The sequence below is a fragment of the Emys orbicularis genome, chromosome 3 (genome assembly GCF_028017835.1).
Source record: "Emys orbicularis isolate rEmyOrb1 chromosome 3, rEmyOrb1.hap1, whole genome shotgun sequence".
NCBI classification, from domain to species: domain Eukaryota; kingdom Metazoa; phylum Chordata; order Testudines; family Emydidae; genus Emys; species Emys orbicularis.
Genome location: NC_088685.1, coordinates 144329716 through 144353675, shown reverse-complemented (window position 1 = coordinate 144353675; position 23960 = coordinate 144329716). Strand labels below are relative to the sequence as shown.

At 44.5% G+C, this 23960-nt stretch overlaps 1 protein-coding gene across 1 annotated transcript in view; it reads right to left on the bottom strand.

Annotated features, from left to right (window-relative positions):
• KIF26B (kinesin family member 26B) overlaps positions 1-23960 on the bottom strand; it is a 424817-nt gene that overhangs the window by 7901 nt on the left and 392956 nt on the right. The window contains exons 11-12 of the mRNA XM_065401573.1: positions 17548-17710; positions 12832-16243 (exon numbers count right to left, since the gene is read on the bottom strand). Of these exons, the coding sequence (XP_065257645.1) occupies positions 12832-16243; positions 17548-17710 (3575 nt within the window). The remainder of the gene's footprint in view (positions 1-12831; positions 16244-17547; positions 17711-23960) is intronic.

The following is a 23960-nucleotide window of genomic DNA, read 5'->3' as shown; positions in this document are numbered from 1 at the left end:
GAGTATAAAGGAATAACCAATTTTGCTAAAACACTGAGGGCTTTACTTATGCATTTAGAAATGTACCATGGCACCTACTCTGTCAAGAGCCTGGCACGTTCAGGTTATAAGAAATCAGTTATAAAATAACAAAGCACTAGCCTTTCAGCTTCAAGAAGTATCACCCTCATTTGGTGACAAGTGATACCAATTTTTCTCCTGACTCAACCAGTCCACAGTGATGAAATTGTTTTTAAAACTAAAGTGTAGCAAATTAGGAGATTGACTTGCAAGGTGTGCAGCACCTCCCGCTTCCATTAGGAGTAGAGGGCGTTGGGTACTTCCCCAAAGGCTCTCATCCTATCGCAGGATCAAGCATTGAAATTTTTTAATCTGAGAGCAAAAGCTGTATCTTGCTACTTAGTACATTGGCAATTTTATATATTCATGGAGTTATAGACTTTAAGGCTGGAAGGGACTATTATGATCATCTAGTCTGACCTCCTGTATAGCACAAACCAAAGAACGTCACCCAATGAGTTTTGCGTCAAGCCCGTGTGTTAATGCATACATCCATTTTCGTGTCAGAGGGGGAGATGTATTAACTGTGCTTATGTGTTATTTTTAGTGCTACAGGGGTTCAGTTGAGCACAACCAAAACTCATCCTGATGGGAACTCATGCTTGTGACTCATTTAGTATCACCTCTGTATAAAGCATTTAGTTTGTATTGTCTCCAGTGTGCCTGTGATTGTTAACACCAATTCTTTATGTAATTGGTGCAGATTTGGGTTCATCTCATGGGAGGTGGGACATGCCTCCCTATGGAGATTCAGGGCCTCATTCCAATGGCACTTATAGTGGTGTAACTTCACTGAATTCAATGGAGTTACTCAGGATTCACATTGCTGTGAGGTCAGAATCAGGAAATCATTTGGAAATAGGGGGAAGAGGTCACAGGTGTGTGTAGCAGAAGGGCGGTTTTGCTTTATAGTACCCACACATCCCCATTTGACCCAGTGTGAAAAAGGAATCATATGGTCCAAAAGGTGGTTTACATGGGCTCTTATATTAGGCCATTTGTCCCGGTGACCATCACTAGGTGGACAGGCAGAGTGGACAACAGTGGCAGAAGCAGAGTAAGCAAATATGAGCTCATTATATTTTCCTAGTCAGGATTCCTGTCTGGGCTGCCAGTGGGTTACCACAATAATCTGGCTGTCTGGTCTTTGTTCCATCAAGACATTAAATAAACACAGGCAGAGAGACCTGATCCGGGTGGGTGGACTCTTATGTCTGCATGGAGTCCTACTGAAGTAAATGTGGCTCGGCACAGACACGGGACCATCTGTGCAGATTTGACTGCAGGATCAAGGTATGTGGGGGGGATGGGAGGAAGGGTCAATGCTCTTCACTTTTACTGACTCGGGATTATATATCTTTGCTTTTTGGCATGTGTTGGGGAGAAATAAAATGAAACAACTCCTGCATGTTTGCAGTGAAGCTGAATGGAACCTAATCTATTTAAAATATGCATTGATTAATGGGCTGCTTATTAGCCTGGGTACAGAAGGTATGGTGTATCTTGACAGGAATTCCTACTGCCTCTAGTCCTTCCATTTAGTCTCTGGGGTTTATCTGATTTCACATTAAATGGGTTGGGTAAGGAGATACATCCAAAGCAGCATTTTAGGATGAATGCCACAGAGCAGGTGACAGCTTGCTCATCCATGATAACACACAAAGACAAGGATTCAATTGTTCAAACAAATATATATTTTTCCTTTAAAAAATACCCGTTTGAAGACACATGTTTATTAATGGGCTCTATGGGGCTGGGAGCTCATAAATCTTTACTATATAATTAATAAAGTGCTTTGTAGCAGACTACAATGCACCACTCCTCTGCTCTCCAGCACGTTGCTTACAAAGGCAACTGTTCAACCTGGACGCTTGGCAGGATTAGCACATATCCATCCCCCTCCCTCCCCCTCCCTTCCCCCCCTGGTAGTGGGGACACACAAACACACACGGTGCACCAGCAGTCTGTTCAGGCCAGCTGACTCTCCAACAATATAAAAGGGAGTCATTTGTTTTCCATTTGAAAAACTAAATAGATATCAATACCTCATCTTAGAGCAAAAGAAATCCAGTCCACTGATTCCACTGCCAAACCAGTAATAGTGGTCTCAGTTATAGTACAGCATAGTGTGGTACTAAATATCCTCTCCTGCATCTGACTCTAAGGCCAGGTCTACACTACAGTCCTAGATTAACATAACTACATCACACAGGGGTGTGAAAAATCCACATCCTTGAGCAACATAGTTATACTGACTTAACCGCCCACATACACAGCACTATGTTGACGGGAGGGCTTTTCCTGTCAACACAGCTACCGCCTCTCGGGGAGGTGGATTAACTAGGCCAATGGGAGAAGCTCTCCCATCGGCATAGGAGTGTCTTCACTAAAGCACTGCATTGGTGCAGCCGCGCTGCTGTAGCGCTGTACGTGAAGACAAGCCCTAGGACCTTGTCTTCACAGCTAAAATAGGTACCTATTTTACCTCAGGGTATTAATGTGTGTGAACTATCCCATAGTAAAAAACACAGTGAAGACCAGGAACTTTATTTTTACCACAAGATAAACTAACAAAGTCAACCACAGGTGGGGGATAGTGCTGATCTCAGCTAGTTTACCTCAGGATAGCTCATGTGTTTTAGTTACTGCAACGTAAAAAATATACTTTTTTTAGCGTGACAACAAGGCCTAAAGCTTTGTCTACACTGTAGAGTTAATTCAAATTAGCTACACCCACATTAACTCCTTTCGAGTCAGTCTAGGTTGAGTGAGAGCAGCCACACTGTGAAATAACAATTTGAGCTGCACAGAGTGACGGGGTTGGCAGCTGATGAGCTGCCTATTCCCCCTGAAGGACCAGCCAATTTAAAAGCCCCACCACACTGGAGTTAAGGCATTTGGCTGGGACTCGAGTTAGGCGCAACACTCAAGTTATAAGTCAAATGAACTCTGCAGTGAAGACAAGTGTAGAAAAGATGTCATCTACAGACAAAGGACTCTCAATCAACTAGGTATTTTATCATAACTTGAAGGACATGAAGAGCCGAACTGAAGTCAGTGGAACTAGTCAAATGTTCTTTGCTAAATGCGTGCCTGAAATCTTAAAAGCTAATGGGATTTGCATAGGTGCAGGATGTCTCAGTGTATTCCCGGTTAGATTGCTTTCTATGGGCAAATTCCAGTCTGATTGTTTTTTAAAATTATTTTAGATAAACGTCAAACAAAAAAGAACAAAAATAAAGTCTCCATAAGGAGCAGACTGTGTGTCTTCCGTGTAACAGCCTGAATCTGAACTCCGTACAAAACAGTAGCTGCCCCTAAACATTTCAAGGTCCAATAAATAGAAAACAAAATCATAACTACATGCACCATGACTCCACAAGTTTACATTGTAAGTTCAAAGGGGGAAGAAGGTACGATACAGAGCAGGAGCCATTCATTATTACACTAGTCGCTGTTAGAAGTAAAACTGCCTTTGTGTACAGATCTGATGGTTCAGCATTCTCCTGGCCAACAAACCATATAACTGACCTGAAAGAGATTAAACATCCCCACACTAAGGGCACGTCTTCACTACCCGCCGGATCGGCGGGTAGCAATCGGTCTAACAGGGATCGACTTACCGCGTCTAGTGAAGACGCGATAAAATCGATCCCTGATGGCTCTACCGTCGACTCTGGAAATCCACCGCGGCAAGAGGCGGTAGCGGAGTCGACGGCGGCGCGGCAGCGGTCGACTTGCCGCCATCCTCACAGCCAGGTAAGTCGACCTAAAATACGCCACTTCAGCTACGCTATTCACGTAGCTGAAGTTGCGTATCTTAGGTCGACCCCCCGCTGTAGTGTAGACCTAGCCTAAGTAGTGTAGAACAGTAAACCCCAACACACACAATTTGTTCTACCGCATTGTTTTCAGAGAACACTTTCCTCCCATTCGAAATAGCACTGGCTTTTAGTGTCGCTTCAGGCCTTTTGTTTGTTTATGAAGACAGTATGCAGAGATCCCCCTGCTGTTCCCCACTTTCTAACAACCGGGCTTCTGCTTTTATTATTTGAGAAAGCAAGACTGATTTCTCCTCTCACTCCTCCTTCCTGTGGGGTGTGCCCTTGCAGTCAGTTGCCCATGACTGGATCGCCTCCTCCCTTTTCCTTCGACCTTCTTCCTCAATGTTTATTTTATTGCGCCCTTTTACCCATGCAAGTCCCAAAGTCTCTTTCTCTGCTTTGCTGGACTGTAGCATTTGTACTGCAACTTACACAGCTCTTGGTCCTCCTCTCAGGCCTGGTCCACACTACCCCCCCACTTCGGACTAAGGTACGCAAATTCAGCTACGTTAATAACGTAGCTGAATTCGAAGTACCTTAGTCCGAACTTACCGCGGGTCCAGACGCTGCAGGCAGGCTCCCCCGTCGATGCCGCGTACTCCTCTCGCTGAGCTGGAGTACCGGCGTCGACGGCGAGCACTTCCGGGATCGATCCCAGAACATCGATTGCCTGCCGTCGGACCCGGAGGTAAGTGTAGACGTCAGTGACACTGGTACAACTTCAGTGGGGTGGCGCCTGTGTAACAGAGTGGAGAATTCACCCCAAATGTTTAGGGGACAAATTACAGAAAGAGACAAGCACAAAAGAGGCCACATTTATGGCCGAGTCACCCCATTGCTTCCCAACCCATCTTGCGCTCACCCATCCCAGTACCCTGGGTTACATAAAGGTAAACAAGTTGAGCTGGAACAATTCAGAACAAAAAGTAACAAATTAATATTTGATTCCGAGACAAAGGTAGATTTCAGATTTCAAAAGATGACCTTAAATATATTTCTCCACTTTGGCCCTAATACCAGATAGTGCAAAATATTTAGAGCCATATTCTCCTGACTTACATTCTATATAACCAGACTGAAGTCAGTAGGAACAAGGTGTGAATCAGAATTTACCTTTACTCATATGTAGGAACGCAATTACCCTCACAAACTTGTGCCCCTGCATAGAGACACTGCATGTACATGAAATTGGCATAGATTCAGGGACCTCCGAACATTCTAGATACCAGGCAATTGCCTGTTTTTGTCAATTTCCCACTATTCACCCTTTCCTGACCACACTCCCCAAACTACTGCTTCCTTTTGGAAGCTTGTCTGGGGCACAGTGTTCAGAGCCAGTGAACGAGCATGGCTGAAACCCAGTCAGGATGCAGCACTTCATTTAGCCTGGCAGGTTGACATGTACTTTGGGAGAAGTCCCAGGGAAGATGTAGGTCTCACCGGTACAGTGCTCAGCACCCACACATTGCTAGCAAAAAAGTGCCCATAATATAGAGATTTTCCTAACTTATGGCTGGCCTTTGGCTCCGTATGTATTTGTCAGTTTCATGACACTATTTATATGGAGATGACATAGAGCAGTTTATTGTCCTAGGCATTATAGTACTGAAGTAAATCGATTCACCAGTCACTTTGCCAGTCAAGCCAAGGACAGGGGACACTACTAAGACAGCATCAGCTCCAGACAGGACAGTGGCAGAGGCATTTCACTGAGCTAATTCTGTGCCAACACAGCGAGCAGGTTTTATTTACACCCGCCTAATGGTGTCTGACTCAATCATGCATGTTACATGGAGCCTTCACAGTTCACAATAGCCTGCTGCCATTTCCTCTATTAAATCATTCCTATGTTCATGCAGCCGAAAGCTCAGCACCGGCACGCAGTAGTCAAGCGTGTAAAAAATGATTACTGTGATCCCTTTCCACACAGATCTGCGGCATGATATGACCTGGCTTTGACCTGGGAAAATCAATGCTGTTGTTTTAATGAACAACAACAACAGAAAATAATTGTGGCTGGGGCCCACTCACCCCCCTCTGCAATCCAGTCGACAGTCACATGTTCAAAGAGAGTCACCAACACACAAAGGTTAATCTCCCTTTATAATTCTTAATGGCACCAGTCATGGTGGGGGATAACGCAGCGTGTGAATTATCATCATTGTCCTTATCGTCATCGGTTGTGGATGTGGACAAGTTAAGATGCAAGGGTTGGAAATGCCCTTTGGCTTTAAGGTGCCAGGGATATTTTGCAGTTCTGAGCTTATGCAGGCTAAATGTGAACTGAATCCCTTTTCACTTGGATGCAACAAGAAAAGCTCTGTCTCTGTGTTTCATCATTATTGCTAAGATCCTGTTTCAGTGCTGTCTGAGATCAGCAGCAGGTTTGAGATGGATTCAAGTTATTTGCTGCCCACAGATTCAATCCGTGCCTGGTATTTTCTAGTATTTTCATTAACAGAAATAGATCTGAAAGTTCTTAAGAGTTTAGGCGTGTTCAGATCTGGAGTTTACAGAACCTCTGAGCCCCCATTCTTAAAAACATCTCTGACTCCAGAGAAACCTAGAGTTATAATGGTAGGATGTGATGTGAAGAGACTACAATTATATATAATTATTGTCACGTTGTGACAGTCTGTCATTTTTATGACGATGTTTAGAATCATGTAGTAGTTTCCTCTACTCTTGGTGGTGAAACTTAGCACCAAGAAAGAGCTGCCAGCAGTCATGAAACTTTTACTGCCCAACCCATACAATGTTTCAGCAAGAAGCTTTAATTATCTACAGGCCAGAAAGGTTCCTGATATAGAACAAAATTTTAAAAAAATCATATCTTGGATTTGTCAAACTCTGGCAGGAGACAGAGACCTAAAGCAGATCCATGCATCCAAACCCCTTTAAAAGCTGGGACAGTTCAGATGTGAATCCAAACATTGTTACTGGGGCCTTGTATTATAATGAACCCAAACCCCTTTAAATATTAGGAAAGTCTGAATTTTGCAGCTTGGGTTCACCCCCACTCTAGATGAGCCTCATTCAGAAGACTGGCTTGTACTTTTCATAGGGATTCTTTAGCTTCTTGTTTTTTAATGACCACTGACAAACAATAGTGAGTAAGGCAAAATAGGCCCAGGCTGACCAAACTTGAAGGCCCTATATACAGCAGCTTCTTCACAACCAAGCCACCTGGGGAGAATCTCCCTCCTCCCCAGATGGACTCTTGTCTTCCTCTCATGCCTGAGTCCTGATCTTTCCCTCAATGAGACAGCCCATCCCATGCCAGCAGGCAGGCAGCCAGCCAGCAGCAGTCACTGCTTGCCTCTGACTCACCGCTCTGTCTAAGCCCCCTTTGACCTTGAAACCCAGATCCTAAAGATCCAAGTATGTTCCCCTGCTGAAACCAGCTCTGATCCACATGCTTTTGCAAACTGCCAAACTCAGATTTGCTTTGCTTTTCAATTATCTTGCATTAAGTAACTTTGACCACTTTTAAAAAAAAAAAATTGGACTAGAGAGAACCAGAAATCTAAACACACACATACTCCTCAGGAGAGAAAACCGTCCAGCCCTGAACTAGCATTGTAAGCAGTAATTAGTCACAGACATGCCAAAGGCCTTTGATCTATCCATATAAAACACGGACATGAGACTCTTTTATGCACCCAAACCAATTCCAGAAAGGGGAAGGGGGATGCCGAAGGAAGAGCTCTGTGGTTTCCATAGAAAACCCTCATCCTGTTACAAATTGTACCAAACGCTCCTCTGTGCTATTGGCCCCATGAGAGGGCTCATTACAGACTCTGCCAGTCTGGAAACATCATAGGAGGCAGGTACCAGGAACCAATAAATAATATACACGGGGGAAAAACCAAGGAATTCATGTATATTGTATGGGAGTTCAAGTGAAGCTTTGCTATACAGTGTAAATCTAATTACAGGCCTGGATCCTGTTCCATCCTTACCTCACTGCTGCCAGGAGCCATGCACCTGGAGTTAGAAGTAAAGTTTTTCATATGCCTAAAAAGCTGGATCTCTACACCCAGTGGGCCAAATTCAGCTTTGAGAGTGACTTCAGTGGGAGCTGTGCCTGTTTACACACAGATTGAATTTGGTCCACTGGTTTTCAGATGCTAAACTATATAGAATAACAGTGATTAACATGTATGTAATATTTTTTCATTCTAGAATCCCAATGGTTTGTACCAAGTTGGACAAGAATCATCCTGTTTTATGATGGGAAACTGAGGAATAGAGACATTAAATGAGTTGCTCAGAGTGACGCAGTGAGTCATTGGCAGAACAGAAAATGGAAGATAGGTTTTACAACTCCCAATCTGGTTCCCGGTCCACCGCCCCACCCTGCCTGCCCCTTAAAGCCGGCATTCCTGATATACTGTCGTGACTTTGCAAAAGGGAGTTTGCTTGGAGTATTTTTTCCTGGTAACACAAAGGAACCACAAATGCACTTAGCCTTTACCAATGACATCAAGGGAGCAGAGTTAGGCCATTGCTGCGTGCTTTTCAAATTCCACCCCCATTTTTAAAAAAATGATCATTGTTAGCTTATAGTTTGCATTTATTTCTATCACATGGGTACACTGCTAAAAAGAAGGAGCACTGGACATACAGGAGGCTTGTGTTCAGAAGCAACCTTAGCACTTTGGTTCTCTGGGCTGGAAGAGACTGGAAGTAGCTATGTTGTGGCCTATTCTGTATGTGGGGATCAAGAGCTGCTGACTAGTGTATTATTATTATTATTTATTTGTATTACCGGAGTGCCCAGGAGCCTAGTTATGGACCAGGACCCCATTGTGCCAGGCACTGTCCATGGGGAGGGTTCCCTGGTGAGCAAAGTCTGGTGTCAGATAATATAGTTTTTCATATGCCTAAACTCCCTCTCAGCATGTGTGTGTGTGTGTCAGTTTTGCCTCCTTGCTTTCAGGTGTCACCAGCCTTCACTGCTGCATAATCACATCCTCCCAGTTGGAGGTAAGTGACTGAGGCGCCTATTCACTCTTAGTGAGGAGCAGTTAATGGTGGAGGGAAGAAACCAGAGAATAAGCAGCTGCACACATGCTAGGAGGTGCAGAGGCGGGACAGTCTGTCACAAATAGACAATTACAAATCAAATCTTCGGCTCTGCTGTTCTAAAAGGACAGTGGCATTGATTAGAGGATGTGTGGTCAAGTCAAGTGAGCTCAAGGCTTGGAGCCAACCTGCCTGAGAGCTAATCCTGGGTCTATCTAGTCAGCATTAGGGAGGGGGTGATTCTGTGGCCTTGGGCCAGTTAGTTAACCTCTCAGCCTGATTTTCCCCATCTGCAAAATGGGGATTATAATAATATTTACATCACAGGAGGATTAAATAACATTTGTACAGTGCTTTGAAAATGTACAGCCCCATATTAGTGCTAACTGTAATTATAATTAAAATCCCCTCTACCGTAAGCAATCATTTCAGGGCAATAATATACACCTCTACCCCAATGTAATGCTGTCCTCGGGAGCCAAATAATCTTACCGCGTTATAGGTGAAACCGCGTTATATCGAACTTGCTTTGATCTGCCAGAGTGCGCAGCCCCCCTGGAGCGCTGTTTTACCGTGTTATATCCGAATTCATATTATATTGGGTCGCGTTATATTGGGATAGAGGTGTTCTGACCTACTAATATTATACTACCAGTGTTAAATGCTGGAAAAATTGTGCAACTTATTAAACCGATCTATTAACTTCAGGGAAGAAAGCTCATTGGCTTGATGATGTAATCTTGTAATATTTCAGTTTGAAGAGTGGGTGGGAGAATATAATGGAAGATGGTTTGTGTGCTTGTTTATACTGCATATACAACGTTAGGCTGCCTATGAAACACACACTTAGATCCTGAAATTTAAACCAAGGCTAAACCTACAGATTATGAATTGGCTTTATCTTCCAAAAGCTGCCACTGTATCTCTGATACCTAGGCTATAACAACCAATGCATAAGTACCTACAAGTACAAGTAATGCATTTAAGAACATTAAAATAACAAGATCTTAATCACAGAAAAAATAATTCTGTCTCTTCGGTGTGTCAGAACTTCAAAAGTAATTGTGAAATCTGACAAGACTACTGGTGATTCCCTTAAAGGCTCTTTACGACTTCTCTTAAAGGGACTTTCTGTAGATTCATGTTGATTATGTCTGACAACTAGCCTTTCTGTTAATAATAATCATAAATAAAGTGGACAAGGTCACCTGACCTGAAATGAGCATATCCATACTGCTGTATCCATTATAGCACAGTGGATCTTTGACAGCAAATCAAACAGGGTCCAATGCTCATGACACCATGCGTTAAAATAATATCCACGCTTCAAGAGCTGCACAGCTTTGTATGGTTTTTTTCATAAAAATATTCCTTAACAGAGATGTTTCAGACTAGTACAAACCTACAGGAACAGGATATTTATGTAAAAAGAAATGTGCCCAACCAGTCTGGTTCTTGTCCTATTATAAAAATATATGTATGTTCATCATAACATTGTTCGCCTTTACATCCCAGTTTTTCCTTCATCTTGATACTGCACTGAAGTCATAATCCTATTTTATGGCATCATAAATCAGTTGACATGTGAAAGAGTGTGCTACCACCAAACTCAGAATTATGGCTTCACTACTGCAGGGCCAAATACAAAGAGGACATGGGTTGTAAGAAAGCTACAGCTTTGTTAGTGGCCAAGTAAATGTACAATGATGAGAAATGTGTAGACATTGAATTAATTTTTTAATTTTATTTTTAAAATGTGTAAAAATTACTGGACCTATGTTCAACTCATTCAAAACAGTATGAGAATTGGTGAACCAACTATATAAAGAATCAACCTCACAATTAAGCTGTTAAAAATAGCACATATACCCTCTCCACACAGCCACCAGTCAAAAGCCTGAGTAAGCAAATGAGCTTTACAAAGTGCTCTGAGAGGTGTCAACATGCTCAGGCTCTGTTGGATTAACAGGGTAGGCAGCTTCCAGAGATGAGGGCCCTCCACTGAAAACTATGTGCCCCAAATATTCAAATCTTGGGGCCATTAGTGATAGTGACTCATCTGAGCAAATCTGTGACAATGGTGCCTGGGCAGAAAGGACCTAAACCACACAGGAAATTAAAAATCAAGGTCAGTCATTTGGATGGCAGCCAAAAGCCCCGACAAACTCTATGTTTGGTGAAAAAGAGGTAAGAATCGGGTCAGTTTTCACTCTGCTTCAGCACTGGATAGCCCTGAGCAGCAGCAGAGGCACCTGCGCGCGCTCTGTCTGCAGACACAGGAAGACCACAAAACTTCTGCAGAAGTTGATGGCCTTGCTCAGGAAAGTTCCCTACAAGCCCTGCTGATGATTTTATTAGCCACTAATCTTGCATATGACCTAAGCAGTTGGACCCTGTAAAATAATGCTTTATGTGTCCCAGAAGAAGTCCCAGATAAGATCTATAGAATTGATAACAAGAGCTGCACACCTGCTTCTGTCAGCAAAAAAAAGCCTTCCTCCCACTTTGTCTTCTATACCTGGTAGCAGAGCGACTAGACATTCCGGAGCTCCACAAATGATCCTTCCCTCAGATCTCCATGTTCACAGTCAATGGCATCATTTTCAACCACCTTATAGCAATCATCTAAGAGGCAAAGCTGCTGCAGTTGAGGACCCAAGCAAAGACTAAATGTGAAGGTGTGCTCCAAGGACATCATAGCTCTCACCCTCCATCCCTGGCTATCAAGAAACAAAACTGCTACCAAATAAAAAGGGGGTAGTAGTGCCCTGACACTCTTCCACAGTCATCATCCAAACAGAAGGCTCTCCTCACCCACATCTCCCAGGACAGCTACTGGGAAGTTGCAATCCCTATTCACCCAGCCACTGAGATCATATTGATGAAAGGGGAAGTGAAATGAAAAAACTAAGGAAAGACCTCCTCCACCCAGAGTCACCCATCTGCCACCTAGCTCCCAGTACCATCCACGCAGACTCTTTACACCTGTCAAAGTGAGAGGTTGCTGGTACCTTCAGCCCTCTCACTACTAAGGCCAAACCTCAAAAATGGAAGCCAAAAAACAAAATGTCCCCAGCAAAATATCCCATATTACCCGGACAACCTCCCAGCAATATATAATTTATTGCGCCCTTTCCCCTTTGCAAGTCCTATAGTCTCTTTCTCCCCTTTGCTGGGTTCTAGCATTTGTACTGCAACTTATACAGCTCTTGGTCCTCCTCTCAGCGACACTGGGGCAACACCCACCAACCTCTGAAACCCCATAGTTACAACCAACCTCAGTTCTTGCCCTCAGGACATACATCAGCTGTCCTCTCTCTGCTATTCACCATAATAAAAGCCTCCAATTTTTGACTGGCGTTTATCTATTTGACAGCTATTGGATAGGGTTTATAGAGAGGGTGGAGGGTTTGTTTCCCGGATTGATGAAGTGTTGGAAAGGAGCTTTTTCTGCCCGAGTTCTTGTCTGCATGATTGTTTCCATTCTGATGGGGCTACATTGTAATATATATTACATGTAAGAACCATGCATGGGCATCTTTTTGTGACTTTAAGTGCTAAAAAAAAACCCATCACTAAATATTTGAAAATAGTCCCCATTATAAAAGTTGCCCTGCTTTCAGGAGAAGGATGCAATAACAGAAGTTTGAAACAAATAATCTATACTAAAACTGTTGCAATGGAAATGCCTTCATAAAGGAAATGTGGAACTGAGCAGGGCTTGGTAAGTAAATAAATCTAAAAAGTTCACAGCTCAAGGGCCTGTCATTAGAATTACCCTGTTTCTAGTTCCAAACGACCACATTAAACACAACATGTGTTCTGCCATTGACCTAGATACCCCTCTGTGCAAGCCTTGCGCCCCAGAACTAGCTAGCCTGGTGGTCAATGTTACATTTGGACACATCTGCAAACATACCTGTGTTTGAGCGTTTCTTTTGATTTTTGAGACTTCGGCACCTCCCGCTGACAGAGCTGCTGTTCTCACTCATAGAGTCTTGCGCTGAAGAAGCACTCCCTGTTGCTTCGCTGTCTCTCATCATACTCTCATAACCACTGCTTCCCCCACTGTGGTAGAATAGGGCTGTTTTCCCCATGGCTGGCGGCAGCTCCCCGCTCAGGACGCTGCTGTTGTCACTTCCATGACCACTGCTACAGCGGTGAGGCTTCCGCGGAGGGGTGATTTTGCTGTAGGGTGAAGGCAGCATATGAACAGCTGGTTTCTCATCTCCATGAAGGCCACCTCGCTCATCTGTGTCCGAGTTTCCACGCATTTGTAAACCTCTGGCACTCGTGCTCCCTTGGAGCAGTTCGGAAATCCGTCCATTGACAGCTCTGAGGGGCAGTTTTGAAGCAAGACCAGAGCCTCTGTTTCTGCTAAGGGACTGAGTTGACCAGGACATGTTCTTCCCATTGGGAGGCAAACTTGAACTCTGCCCCACAGACTGAGGCAGAGACTTGGTAGAAAAGCTTAATGTTTTGGTGGTGGAAGCAGACAAGCTTCGGGCCTTGGGACTTGCCAAAAGGAGTTTGCTAACTGCGGATATCTTAGATTGGCTGGCCTTTGGGGAGGCACCTGCAGACTGGGATATGCCTGAGTTTGTTGGTGAGGACACCGCACTGCGACTGAGGCTCCTCCCAGCCCTAGGCATGGTGGTATCTTTTCCAGGGCTCATTTTGGAGCTTACTGAAGATAGGCTTTCTGCTCTTTCCAACGACAAACACTCATAGTGGCTCACAGTGGACCTGCCCAGGGAATTGGTCCTGCTGGCTAGCTGTTCAAGTTTGGCACTAAATAACTTGCTGCTGCTATTGTTACTGGTGTCAATGCTGGAGCCCTTCTGCTTCCCATTCAGCTCATCAGGAAAGCTGGCCGGAAAAGACACTGGTTGGTTGGATGGACTGCTAGTTGAGCTGTGTTGAGGGCTGGCCCTGTTCTTCTGATCTAGGCTTGATTTTCTCACAGGAGGCAGCGGAGGAGTTCCTTTGGGGCGAGTGAGAACGCAGTGCTTGGGAGAAGCGATTCTTCTTTCTAGGGTAGCCTTACAAGACTGGGAAAGAGAAGGAGAACTCATTCCATTGTTCTCAGCAGCACAGTGATAGAGGACAGCATCAATTTCCTCCTGCTTGCTGACCTTCTGGAGCGCCCTAGGGAGACTGCCATTCTTCAAAACATCCAGGGAATGAACAGGGCTCTGGGTTGCAGAACTTGGAAGTGCCATCTCACACCCATCCACAATCCTCTTCAGAGGATCAGAACCTGGGGAGCTAGAGGTCTCCCCGCTGCTGCTACTAAACCTGTCAGCTGAGTTCTGTTTCTTGTTCTGCTCAGGGTTGGCTGGACCAACTGCAGTTTCCAGCCTTGGCCCATCGCTGGCCCCAGAACTGTCTTTTTTCACATCATCTTCCCTCTTTAGCCAAGGGTCTTCAAATTTGATTTCCTTCCTAACATTAGACTCTTTCTCCTCATGGGGTTGAGCAACTTTAGCAGCTGAAGTTACTGCAGATGTGGCCTCATCAGTCTCTTGTGCCTTAAAAGGACTAACAGCAATACATGGATAAACAGTAATGTTGGTCTTCATTGGGATGTAGCCTTCACAACCGCTTAGACTTGCTGTGTTTGAGATTGTGACAGTAGTTTTCCCCAGGGCTGATATTTTGCAACCCTTGAGGGGTGGGACTTTACTGAAAGTTTCCTCCCCCATTTCTGACAGTATGAGCAAATTGTCAGTCACTGGATTTTGCTTGTCATTTACACAAATCATGCTAGTATTCTGTATGGCACCTGCAAACTCAGAAATAGGGGGCTCTGCCATAGCCTCACCATGCCCGTAGCACGCCTGGGCTATGAAACTGTGGCATGATTGTTCACCATCACTCCCTGTGCTCATTTCACTCAGCCACGAACTAATGGATGAGCGTCTGCTGCTGGCATCCCGGGCTTTGTCATCCAATCCTAATTTTGGAAGCGGCACGAATTGTGTTATGCTGACCTCAGAAACAGGAGCTGCATTGGAGTAACACTCGAGGTCTTCACTAATGCTACTGATAATACTAACTGGCCTAGACCCAGAGGCCAAAGCCTGCACAGAACAGTCACTGTTAAAGCTGATGATGCTGGTCGGGCGTCCATTCTCAAGGACCCCACTAATAGTTAGTTCTTCAACCAGGGTGAACACCAGCTCATCCTCTCCATTCAGCTCTAATGGTTGCTGCACAGTGACCATGGTGGTACTCAGAATCTCCTTCTTTGATTCTGGTGAAATATTATGTTCCTGCTCTTCATCGAGAATGGTCTCTCCAAAATCCCCACTGCTGGAGGATACTGACTTTTTCAAGATCTGAGGACTCATTCCCACTGGAGGGGTCCGGATCTCTGGCTGCAGCAAAGATTCACTAGACACCATTCCAGAGTCCTTGCTCAGGGGTGATGGTGCAGGGCTGGGCAATACCCCTTTCTGGGTGTAAACCTTGCATCTCTGGGAAGGAGAAGTTGGTGGCTTGTATTCTGATGTCTTGGAGAGGCTCGCAATGCCAAGCCGCGGTGAACCCATTGGCCTAGGTTTGCCTTCTACAAAGCCACAGGTATTGAGGCTTTCTCTGCTGCTCTGCAGGCTTGTGCTATGGGCTAACTGGGAAGAGCTAAGCTGATTACTAGAGCTGCCAGTTACACTCCTAGGAGAAGGAGGAGTTGAAATGTTAGTGAGAGCTCCAGAAGGAACAGGGGAGTGATTTCTCTGAATTTTGTTGGTTGTTGGATTTATATTTTCCCTGACTTCCTTCTCAGGTTGCTGACAGTCGGCGGTGGCATCTTCCTTATCCGATGCTGATAAATGACTGAGACCTGCCACTTGGCTTGGCACAGAACACTTAGACATCTGATCTGCGCTAAACTGAACAGGCAGCTCTTCAAATGGAAATTTGTTGCTCTCCTCACTGCCATCGATACAGTCCAATCTCTCCTGAAGCTCAGCAAAGGTGTTGCACTTCAGGCAGTCTCTCTCAGACGAGCTGGAGTCTGTCTCACTCACTTCCTCCAGTTTGCCCTCAGTTTGGGTCTTCTGCAGAGCAGGAACTATAGGGACAAAATCAGGGGGGCCTTCATTATCTGTCAGTTCCTTATCAGAGAGGGCTGTGCCATTGGGGCCAACATAAATCACTGTGTCACAGGACTGTTCGCTGCTGGAAGAATAATCAGGATCACTTGATAGGTGCAGAATAGGGAAGTCTGGGTCAACTACATTTCTAGAATGGAAGGGTCTCAACTGGGTTGGCCTCCGCATTCTTCCTTCTTCACAGGAGCTTTCACCTCCAGAAGAACTTGATGTGTACTGTGATTGGAGAGGAAACGAAATGTCAGAACCACAAACAGCTTCCATAAAACACACATACAGCGGAATCCCAACTGTAGATGCAGCTGAATCCTAAAATGACTGAACAATGCATGGTGTTGCATAAATGCATGACATATAAAACACCAACGTGCTCAGCAAAGAATTGTTATGAACTTTGAGAGGAAGGGAGTTAAATCCAACAACAAGAAGAACTTATAGTTATATTGTACCCTTCATTTAATTATCTCAGAGTACTTAAAGTTTGGTAAATCTTATTAGCGCCATTTTGGAAACCGATGCACACAAAGATTAAGGGTCTTGCCCACAGTATTATCGTAAACACACTGAAATAGACCCAACTCTAACCACTAGATCATGCTGCCTTCCAATGAATGCACTGAATGAATGCATTAAGACCCTTCACTGAATCCAGTCTTGACCAAAGGAACTAGATAGCTTTCTAAGGACTTAACCGATAAGACTTTGCTGTAAAAGGAGTTCAACCTCACTGTTCAAATAATGCACAAAAGCCAAGGAAAATCCAATTTTGATCACAACACCGACTTGGGTATACAGTGTGTGGTGTGCATCTCTTTCTGTGTCTAGCTTGTTGTGACATGGTATAGATGGAGTCCATTTGATGGTCTCTGCTCAGATTTATCATTAATCCATGTCATCATTTTAAATCATGATCACAAAACTCACCTGTTATAACAAGTTAACAGTCCAGATTATAAAAGGAGCTAAGATTCTGGAAGCATGAAAATGGATATACCTCACTCCCTATTAGTCCACTGCTTGGAAAAATCTACCAGATGTATGCTGAAATAACAGGACTATGTGTGCGTCTATGCAGAGATGGAGATTTTGCCTTGTATTATATTGCTCTTGCTGTCTTATGGGAAAAATAGGGAACCTTTTTCTTCATTAATCTTAATTTCCTTTAATTCTAAAAAAGTAACATTCATTATTGTTTTATTTACACTTGTAACTTTAATTGAGAAAAGCACATTACCAGCTATATTTGCACTACTAAAAGACAGACTTGGAGTTAGGCTTAGAAAGTTATTATAATAAATGTGCTTGAACTCTCCTCTGCATCTTAAGTTGAAGCTTTCTCTCCCTTACTCTCTGCTATAAACTCTAAACCACACAGCTAACATAAAATACATGCAACCCATACACTCAGGAATTATGAATACTGATTTTGTTATACGTTTCAGGCCTCTCCATCTCACTAAGGGCTCTGTAGGGTCCTTGTTTCCCACTACAAGGAGACAAGGAGTTACACATCTCCTTACCTTAGTTTTCTTTTTCTTCATCCTCAGGACCCGGGATGCAACCTGGATGGTGGACAGTGTTTCAGCGTAATTCCCTGCCGCTGCCGAAATGTGAGCTATCATAGTGGTACGGCAGTTCATGTTCCCCAGGGACTCCCGGAGCAACATGGTGAGCTTGCTGTCTCTGCAAAATAAAATGAATTAAGGCTACATTAGTGAGCTGTGTTTCACTTTTGACTGTTGTGATTTGACTTCAGATCTCAGCAAGATTTTTTTTTCTCTTTTTAATGGAACAGCAGTTAGTATTGTTCTCCAGGTTTGTGCTGTTTTACGTCCACAGCTCAGCAAGCTGAAAAACCCTTAGGCTAAAATTAGAACTTTTTTTGATTCCCCCTCCCTATCTTCTTTGCTGTCTGATTCCCCCAGCACTATTACCACAGCTAAGACAGAGGGGAGAATGAAGGACCTATGCCCATAATACTTGTTCAAGACTAGTTCTCAGGAAGCACTGTAGTATACAGTATAAAAACAAACTGTTATGTCAAAGGATGACAGACAGACAGAGCTCCAATTCTCTCACCCACATGGGTAACAGATTCCAAAGCCAGAAAAGATCACTGTGATCATCTAGTCCAGTGTTTCCCAAACTTGGGACACCGCTTGTGTAGGGAAAGCCCCTGGCAGGCCGGGCCGGTTTGTTTACCTGCCACGTCCGCAGGTCCGGCCGATCGCGGCTCCCACTGGCCGCGGTTTGCTGCTCCAGGCCAATGGGAGCTGCTGGAAGCAGCAGCCAGTATTTCCCTCAGTCTGCTTCCAGTAGCCTGGAGCAGCAAACCGCAGCCAGTGGGAGCCGTGATCGGCCGGACCTGCGGACGTGGCAGGTAAACAAACCAGCCCGGCCCGCCAGGGGCTTTCCCTACACAAGCGGCGTCCCAAGTTTGGAAAACACTGAACTAACCTGACCTCCTGTATAACACAAGCCACGGAACTTCCCAAAAATAATTTCTAGAGCATCTCCTTTAAAACAACATCCAATCTGATTTAAAAGTAACTCCAGGAATTACAGTAGGGTAAAATGGATGAAAACCAAAGAAAGATCAGGCTGCAAGAGTTTGAATCATTGTTCATTTATGTTAGATCTTTGCCTTGACAGAGGCTGGAATCAGGTTGTGCCATCTTCTGTTCTTGCCATTCACGCCCTCTCTCTGAATAGGCCAGGTTTTGAAATCCAGGCCTGTGATTATAATGAGTACAGGAAATGGCATACACGACAACTACTTTAACAAGACAATGTTACAAACATAACCCCCTTAGTGTTACCAGTTTAATATTGTGGGAAGTGATGGGTTACCAGTATAAAAGGCGTGGTCTCAAATACGTTCTGCCTCAGTCAACAATTAATGTGACATTCCTTGAATAAAAAAGTCCCCACATGCTTAATGACAACAATTACATCTCCTCCTCCTCCTCCTCAAACCTTTTGTCCTTCCATATACCCACTCTTCAGCCCAACACCGCTCAACATACTAGGCTTGACCCTCCCCAGGAGCTCGCTGAGGTTCCTCTGTGTGACTGCCCTATCTGTACCTCACAGCAACAGCTGTGTTGGCAGACAGATGGTCCTTCAGGCTCTGCTGGGAGCAGGCAAGTTGCCCTGCTGCCTACGGCTGTGGGAAGCGGATCCCCTATGGAAGTGGGCTGGGTGATCAGTTGGGAAATGGATCCCTTTTGGGTCTTGAAGTGGGCAGGTCTCTCCCAATTGCTAGGAGTCTCCCCCAGCTGGTGTGTGGGAGCCAGTTTCCTAAGATGGGGCTGGGGAGTCAGCTGCGCCAGCGAGTCTCCCATGGCTAGTGCCTGGGGTAGAATGCAGGGCATCAGTAGCTTGACCCTGTCTCCTGTCTCTCTCTTCCTTGTGCACGGCTGAAGCAGCTGGCAGGGTGTGGGGGGATGGCTTGTAGGGATCTTGCGGTGTGTCCTTCATTTGTGCTACAGAGGCACTGCTGGGGAAAACAAGCTGTTATGGTCACAATATAGTGGGCACACACAAGGGGCTCAAAAACTGATGCCAAGCAGAGCCAGTCTCAGCATTTTTTTGGAGGGCTGAGAAAGAATTCTTTGCTGCTTCCCTTATGCATGTAACCACCCAGATATAACATGGCCACACCATCATGCACAAGGCTACCTAAGGATTTTGGGGAGGGTTGGTGAGATGATTCTTTGAGATACAAACCAAACCTACACGATACAGAACTAGCTCTATGCCTTTCTAACTTAGCTTTCAGTTTGCATCAGTTTACATGTTTCTTGGCTATCCTCACAAGTAAAAGGGCCAGACACTTACAATACTTTTTAAAAAAAAAGAAAGTTTTGAGTCTCCTTCATGGGACTCCACAGCCATCTCTGTTAAGAAGAGGCTCACATGAAACCTTAAGACACACCCCAGCTCATCAGTGATTATACCCCGAGAGGCTGTACCAACATTAAGAGCAAGCAGGCCATCTCCTTAGGACTCTCAGTCACTCTTGACCCAGGTTTTTAATGAATCCCAGTTTGCCTCACAACTCTCAACTCCTGCCTTCAGAACAATCCAGGTGGCTTCATCAAGACCATAAAAGGACTTACTGTATCTTTCCTTTTGGAATAAACATGGCCCTGATGTGTGATGATAAACAAGCAAGGAAAAAAGCTTAGGTCACTCCAAGGAAATTCTTCTCTACCCCTGCCTATACAAGGATATCCTTTGAGTTACTCAAGGGATAGAAGGATTCCTGCCAAACACTCTTCTCATCTGTGAGGAAGCAAACTAGCTAGATGTTAAATTATATATATAAAGCTTAAGAGCTTTTTTTTCATAAATTCTATTCATAAAGGTTTGTTTGTAAATTTCTATATTCAGTAAATGCCTTTTCTTGGTGCAGGATTGGCACTAGTTACTTATAATTAATGTACATGATGGCTGGAGAAACAGCCTACAGCATGGATAGAGCAGCGCAATCTGACCTGACACATCTCAACAACGCACACAGAAGTGGTAAAAATCTAAAAAGATGCACTTTTCTAAAAATGTTAGGGGAGGAAAACTAAATCTAGAGAGGGGCCCAAATGAAAACCCTGGATCTGAATGTGATACACTGGTTCAAATGGCTGAAAGCAGAGACTATAACAGCCAGCTATTTACTCACTACAAAAGGAGTTGTTTCTTTAGCTCTAGTGGTAGGAGCTTGTACTTTCCAAGTCTTTCCTTTGACTTCAGTGGGCTTTGGATCAGATCCTTGGTGCTGAAGGTCCTGGGTTCAATCTCTGTTGATGACCGGTGCTACCTGTACGTATGTGGCCACACATCTGTTAAACACCCCCAAAGGTTGGGGAATTTTGCATGCAGATCCAAACTTTGAGGGTTGAGCTGATAGCTGGACATTAAAAGCTTTTTAGGTCTCTTCTGGATTGTTTAAGCAGCCAAAAGTTTGGATGACTACCTGAATATCTTTGTTCTAGAAATAAGGGTAGAAAGCTGGGTCAGAGATACCAAAAGAACACTCTCTCTCGGTACTTCTGCTTCTTGACACACTCAAGACTATATGGTGGCTTTGAGATGTAAACAGATGTCCATAAGGATTAGACACAGACAATCTCACTCATTTCACTTTGACCCAAGTCAGCTTTGAACCCACAGATCCAGAGATAAAAGGCTGTTTTATCAGTTTAGTGCACCCCCTTCCCATCAAGGAATAATTAAGATGTCAAATTCTGTACATCAGTAACTGCCATGCCAAAGCAGAGTTACATGGAAATTATTAACATCGGCACAGAAATCAATAACAAGCCTTTCATTTGCTCATGCTTCCATCAAAGCAAAACATGCAATGACAGGGGGGAGAGCAACGTAATACATTCTAACCATTTAGGTCTCCTGAGAATACATAATCCACAGAGTCATCATCAGCAAACTGTGCTATGGCTCTCCTAGAGATTTATACGTTATGAATATAGGGTAACCTGCATCACCTGCGATACACCAAAATAAATGCTTGCAGCAGGAAGAGTGAAGGTGTAGAGCAAATTCCTGTGATATAATTCAGCTGGTTCCTTGACATAAATCAAATAGAAACCAAAAGGGGAATTTCATTAAGATTATTCTGAAATAACAGCTGCAAAAACCCAGCCATTGCCTGATTTCTAGCTATAAAGCTCACCCATTCAGTATTAACTGGCTTTATCTTGGCTATCAGCTCCACTTTGCTCTGAGATACAATACGCAACCTCCTGCTGCCTGCAAAAGGGATCCTAACAAGAGAATGAAAATATTTGCTAATCATATTTTTTGCAAACATTTTGCATACTGTCATGAGACACATTCCCCCATTCATGGTTTGCTAATCTCCTACAATAGGACATGATCAGATTTGAAGAAAAGAAAAAGATCAAGGGGAAGATGCCATCACATAGGTGTTGCTTAGTAGCAGATTATATGTATTTTTACTCTCCTTTTCTTGAAGCCGTAAAATTACTGGTAAAATATTTTTATATGGGTCTCAGTATATTCTAAAATACGCCTGATGGATTGTCCAAGACATGGAGTAAATGCTTTGTTCTGAATGCTGACATGGCATTTATGTCAGAATAAAGAAAGACTGTGAATCATTTCATTAGGGTAGATGAGCTGATATTTGCAACAGCTAAATCGCTTTGCTTTTGGGGCAGTGGATTTTACAAAAAGGAGGTCTGGACTAAGTGTCTTTTATGAAGATGAGACCATTACAGATTCTCGTGTTGTCCCGACTATGGAAACTAAAGTAACGTGTGGGAAATATTAAATGAAGCAACCTCAAGGGCTGCTGCTCCTGAGGAAACGTTGTTGCTTTTATTGAGCAGAGGCTGATTTGAACAATGTTCACAGCTCTTCTCATTAGACGGGGGTGCAGTTCAGCCTTCCTTGGAAGATTTCAAGGAATGCAGAGGATTCCTTTTTATTATCTTCCCAGAGGAACAAAATGGCATGGATGATGGACATGATTCCCCCCCCAATCCATGTTTTTTTTACCACTGTCTTAATTTTTAAAATTTATTTCTGTCGTATCCATTAACTTGTTTATGTTTTAGGAAATTTACCATTAACCAATTTGCAGCACACACTGCATCACAATGCATGCTCTATTGGAGAGAACAAAGGACGGGAAACAGACCTCCCCCTTTCAGACCTCAGAGCAGTAATATCATCACAAATATGATTGATACACCCTGCACAGTTAAACACAAAAACAGATCACCACCACTATGGAGAAAGCCAGGGAAAGGGGCAACAGGGGCAAGAAAACACTGTGAAGTTCCCCTCTTGGAATTTCTGGTAAATCCTTCCTTTGGGGGTTGGGATCTGGGGGAACCACAGTGAGAAGAGGAGAGACCTTAACACCCTGTGCATCTTCAGGATCTATACAGAAGCACCCCCGAGATTTGGGGAGTTAAGAGCTGTCCATGTGGATGGCTCCTATCTCCATACTGCTCCAATATTCCACTTCATTTCCCCTTGAGCAGCACAGTTCTTCTTGCAGGAGCCATGCTGCCCATGTTCTAGATCCCGTGTGGCTGCCAGTGGCAGCTGCTGTGGAAACCCAGAGGGAGTCAATACAGCTCTAAACTGTATGAACTCCATTGCAGATTGCCACACAGAAATGTGGGAGTACAGCAGGGGCCATGCTGCAGAGAGCAAATCATCCCCTTTTCAGACACACAATGCACGATACCAATGGAAATTGGAATAGGCCTAAACTGCTGTTCTATTATTTGCTACAGCTGATGGGAACCCAGAATTCCCATTCTGTAGGATTTTTTTTTTTTAAGTTCAAAATTTCCTCCACATTGGAGCAAAAACTCGCAATTTCAAAATTTTCTGCAGAATGGGAGGAGTCCAACACTTTTGTTTCAAAAGATGGTAACAACATTCCATTTTGACCTTTGCAAAAAAGAAACTGAGGAGGCTCCCAGAGCTGCCGGGAGGGCTCTCCCCTGCGGTCGCTGCTCCCTGAGGGCTCTGCCAGCCCCAGAGCCGGGTCCCCCTGCCTGGGCGGCTCTTACCAGCTGTGTGAGCAGTCAAAGGGGGCTGGGAGCTGAGGAGCAGCCGCAACCCCGGGCACCAGCAACAGCAGTCGGAGATGGGGGAATGCTGTGGCTGCCCACTCCATAGCACCAGCCAGAGCAGCAGCCTCCCTGCACTGCCCGTCTCCAGCTTCCGGCTTCCAACCTGGCCAGGGGGGTGGAGGCTGGGGGAAGGAAGGAGGTGGAGGGGAAGGAACTGCTCCCAAGACTGCCCCACTCTGGGTAAGGCACTGCAGTTTGGGGGGGAGGGGGCAATGGTCTCTGTGCCCCCTAACTCCGCCAATGGGCACGCGGCTTCAGCCCTGTGGGGGGCGCCAGGACTCACGGGTGCGGGCTTCGCC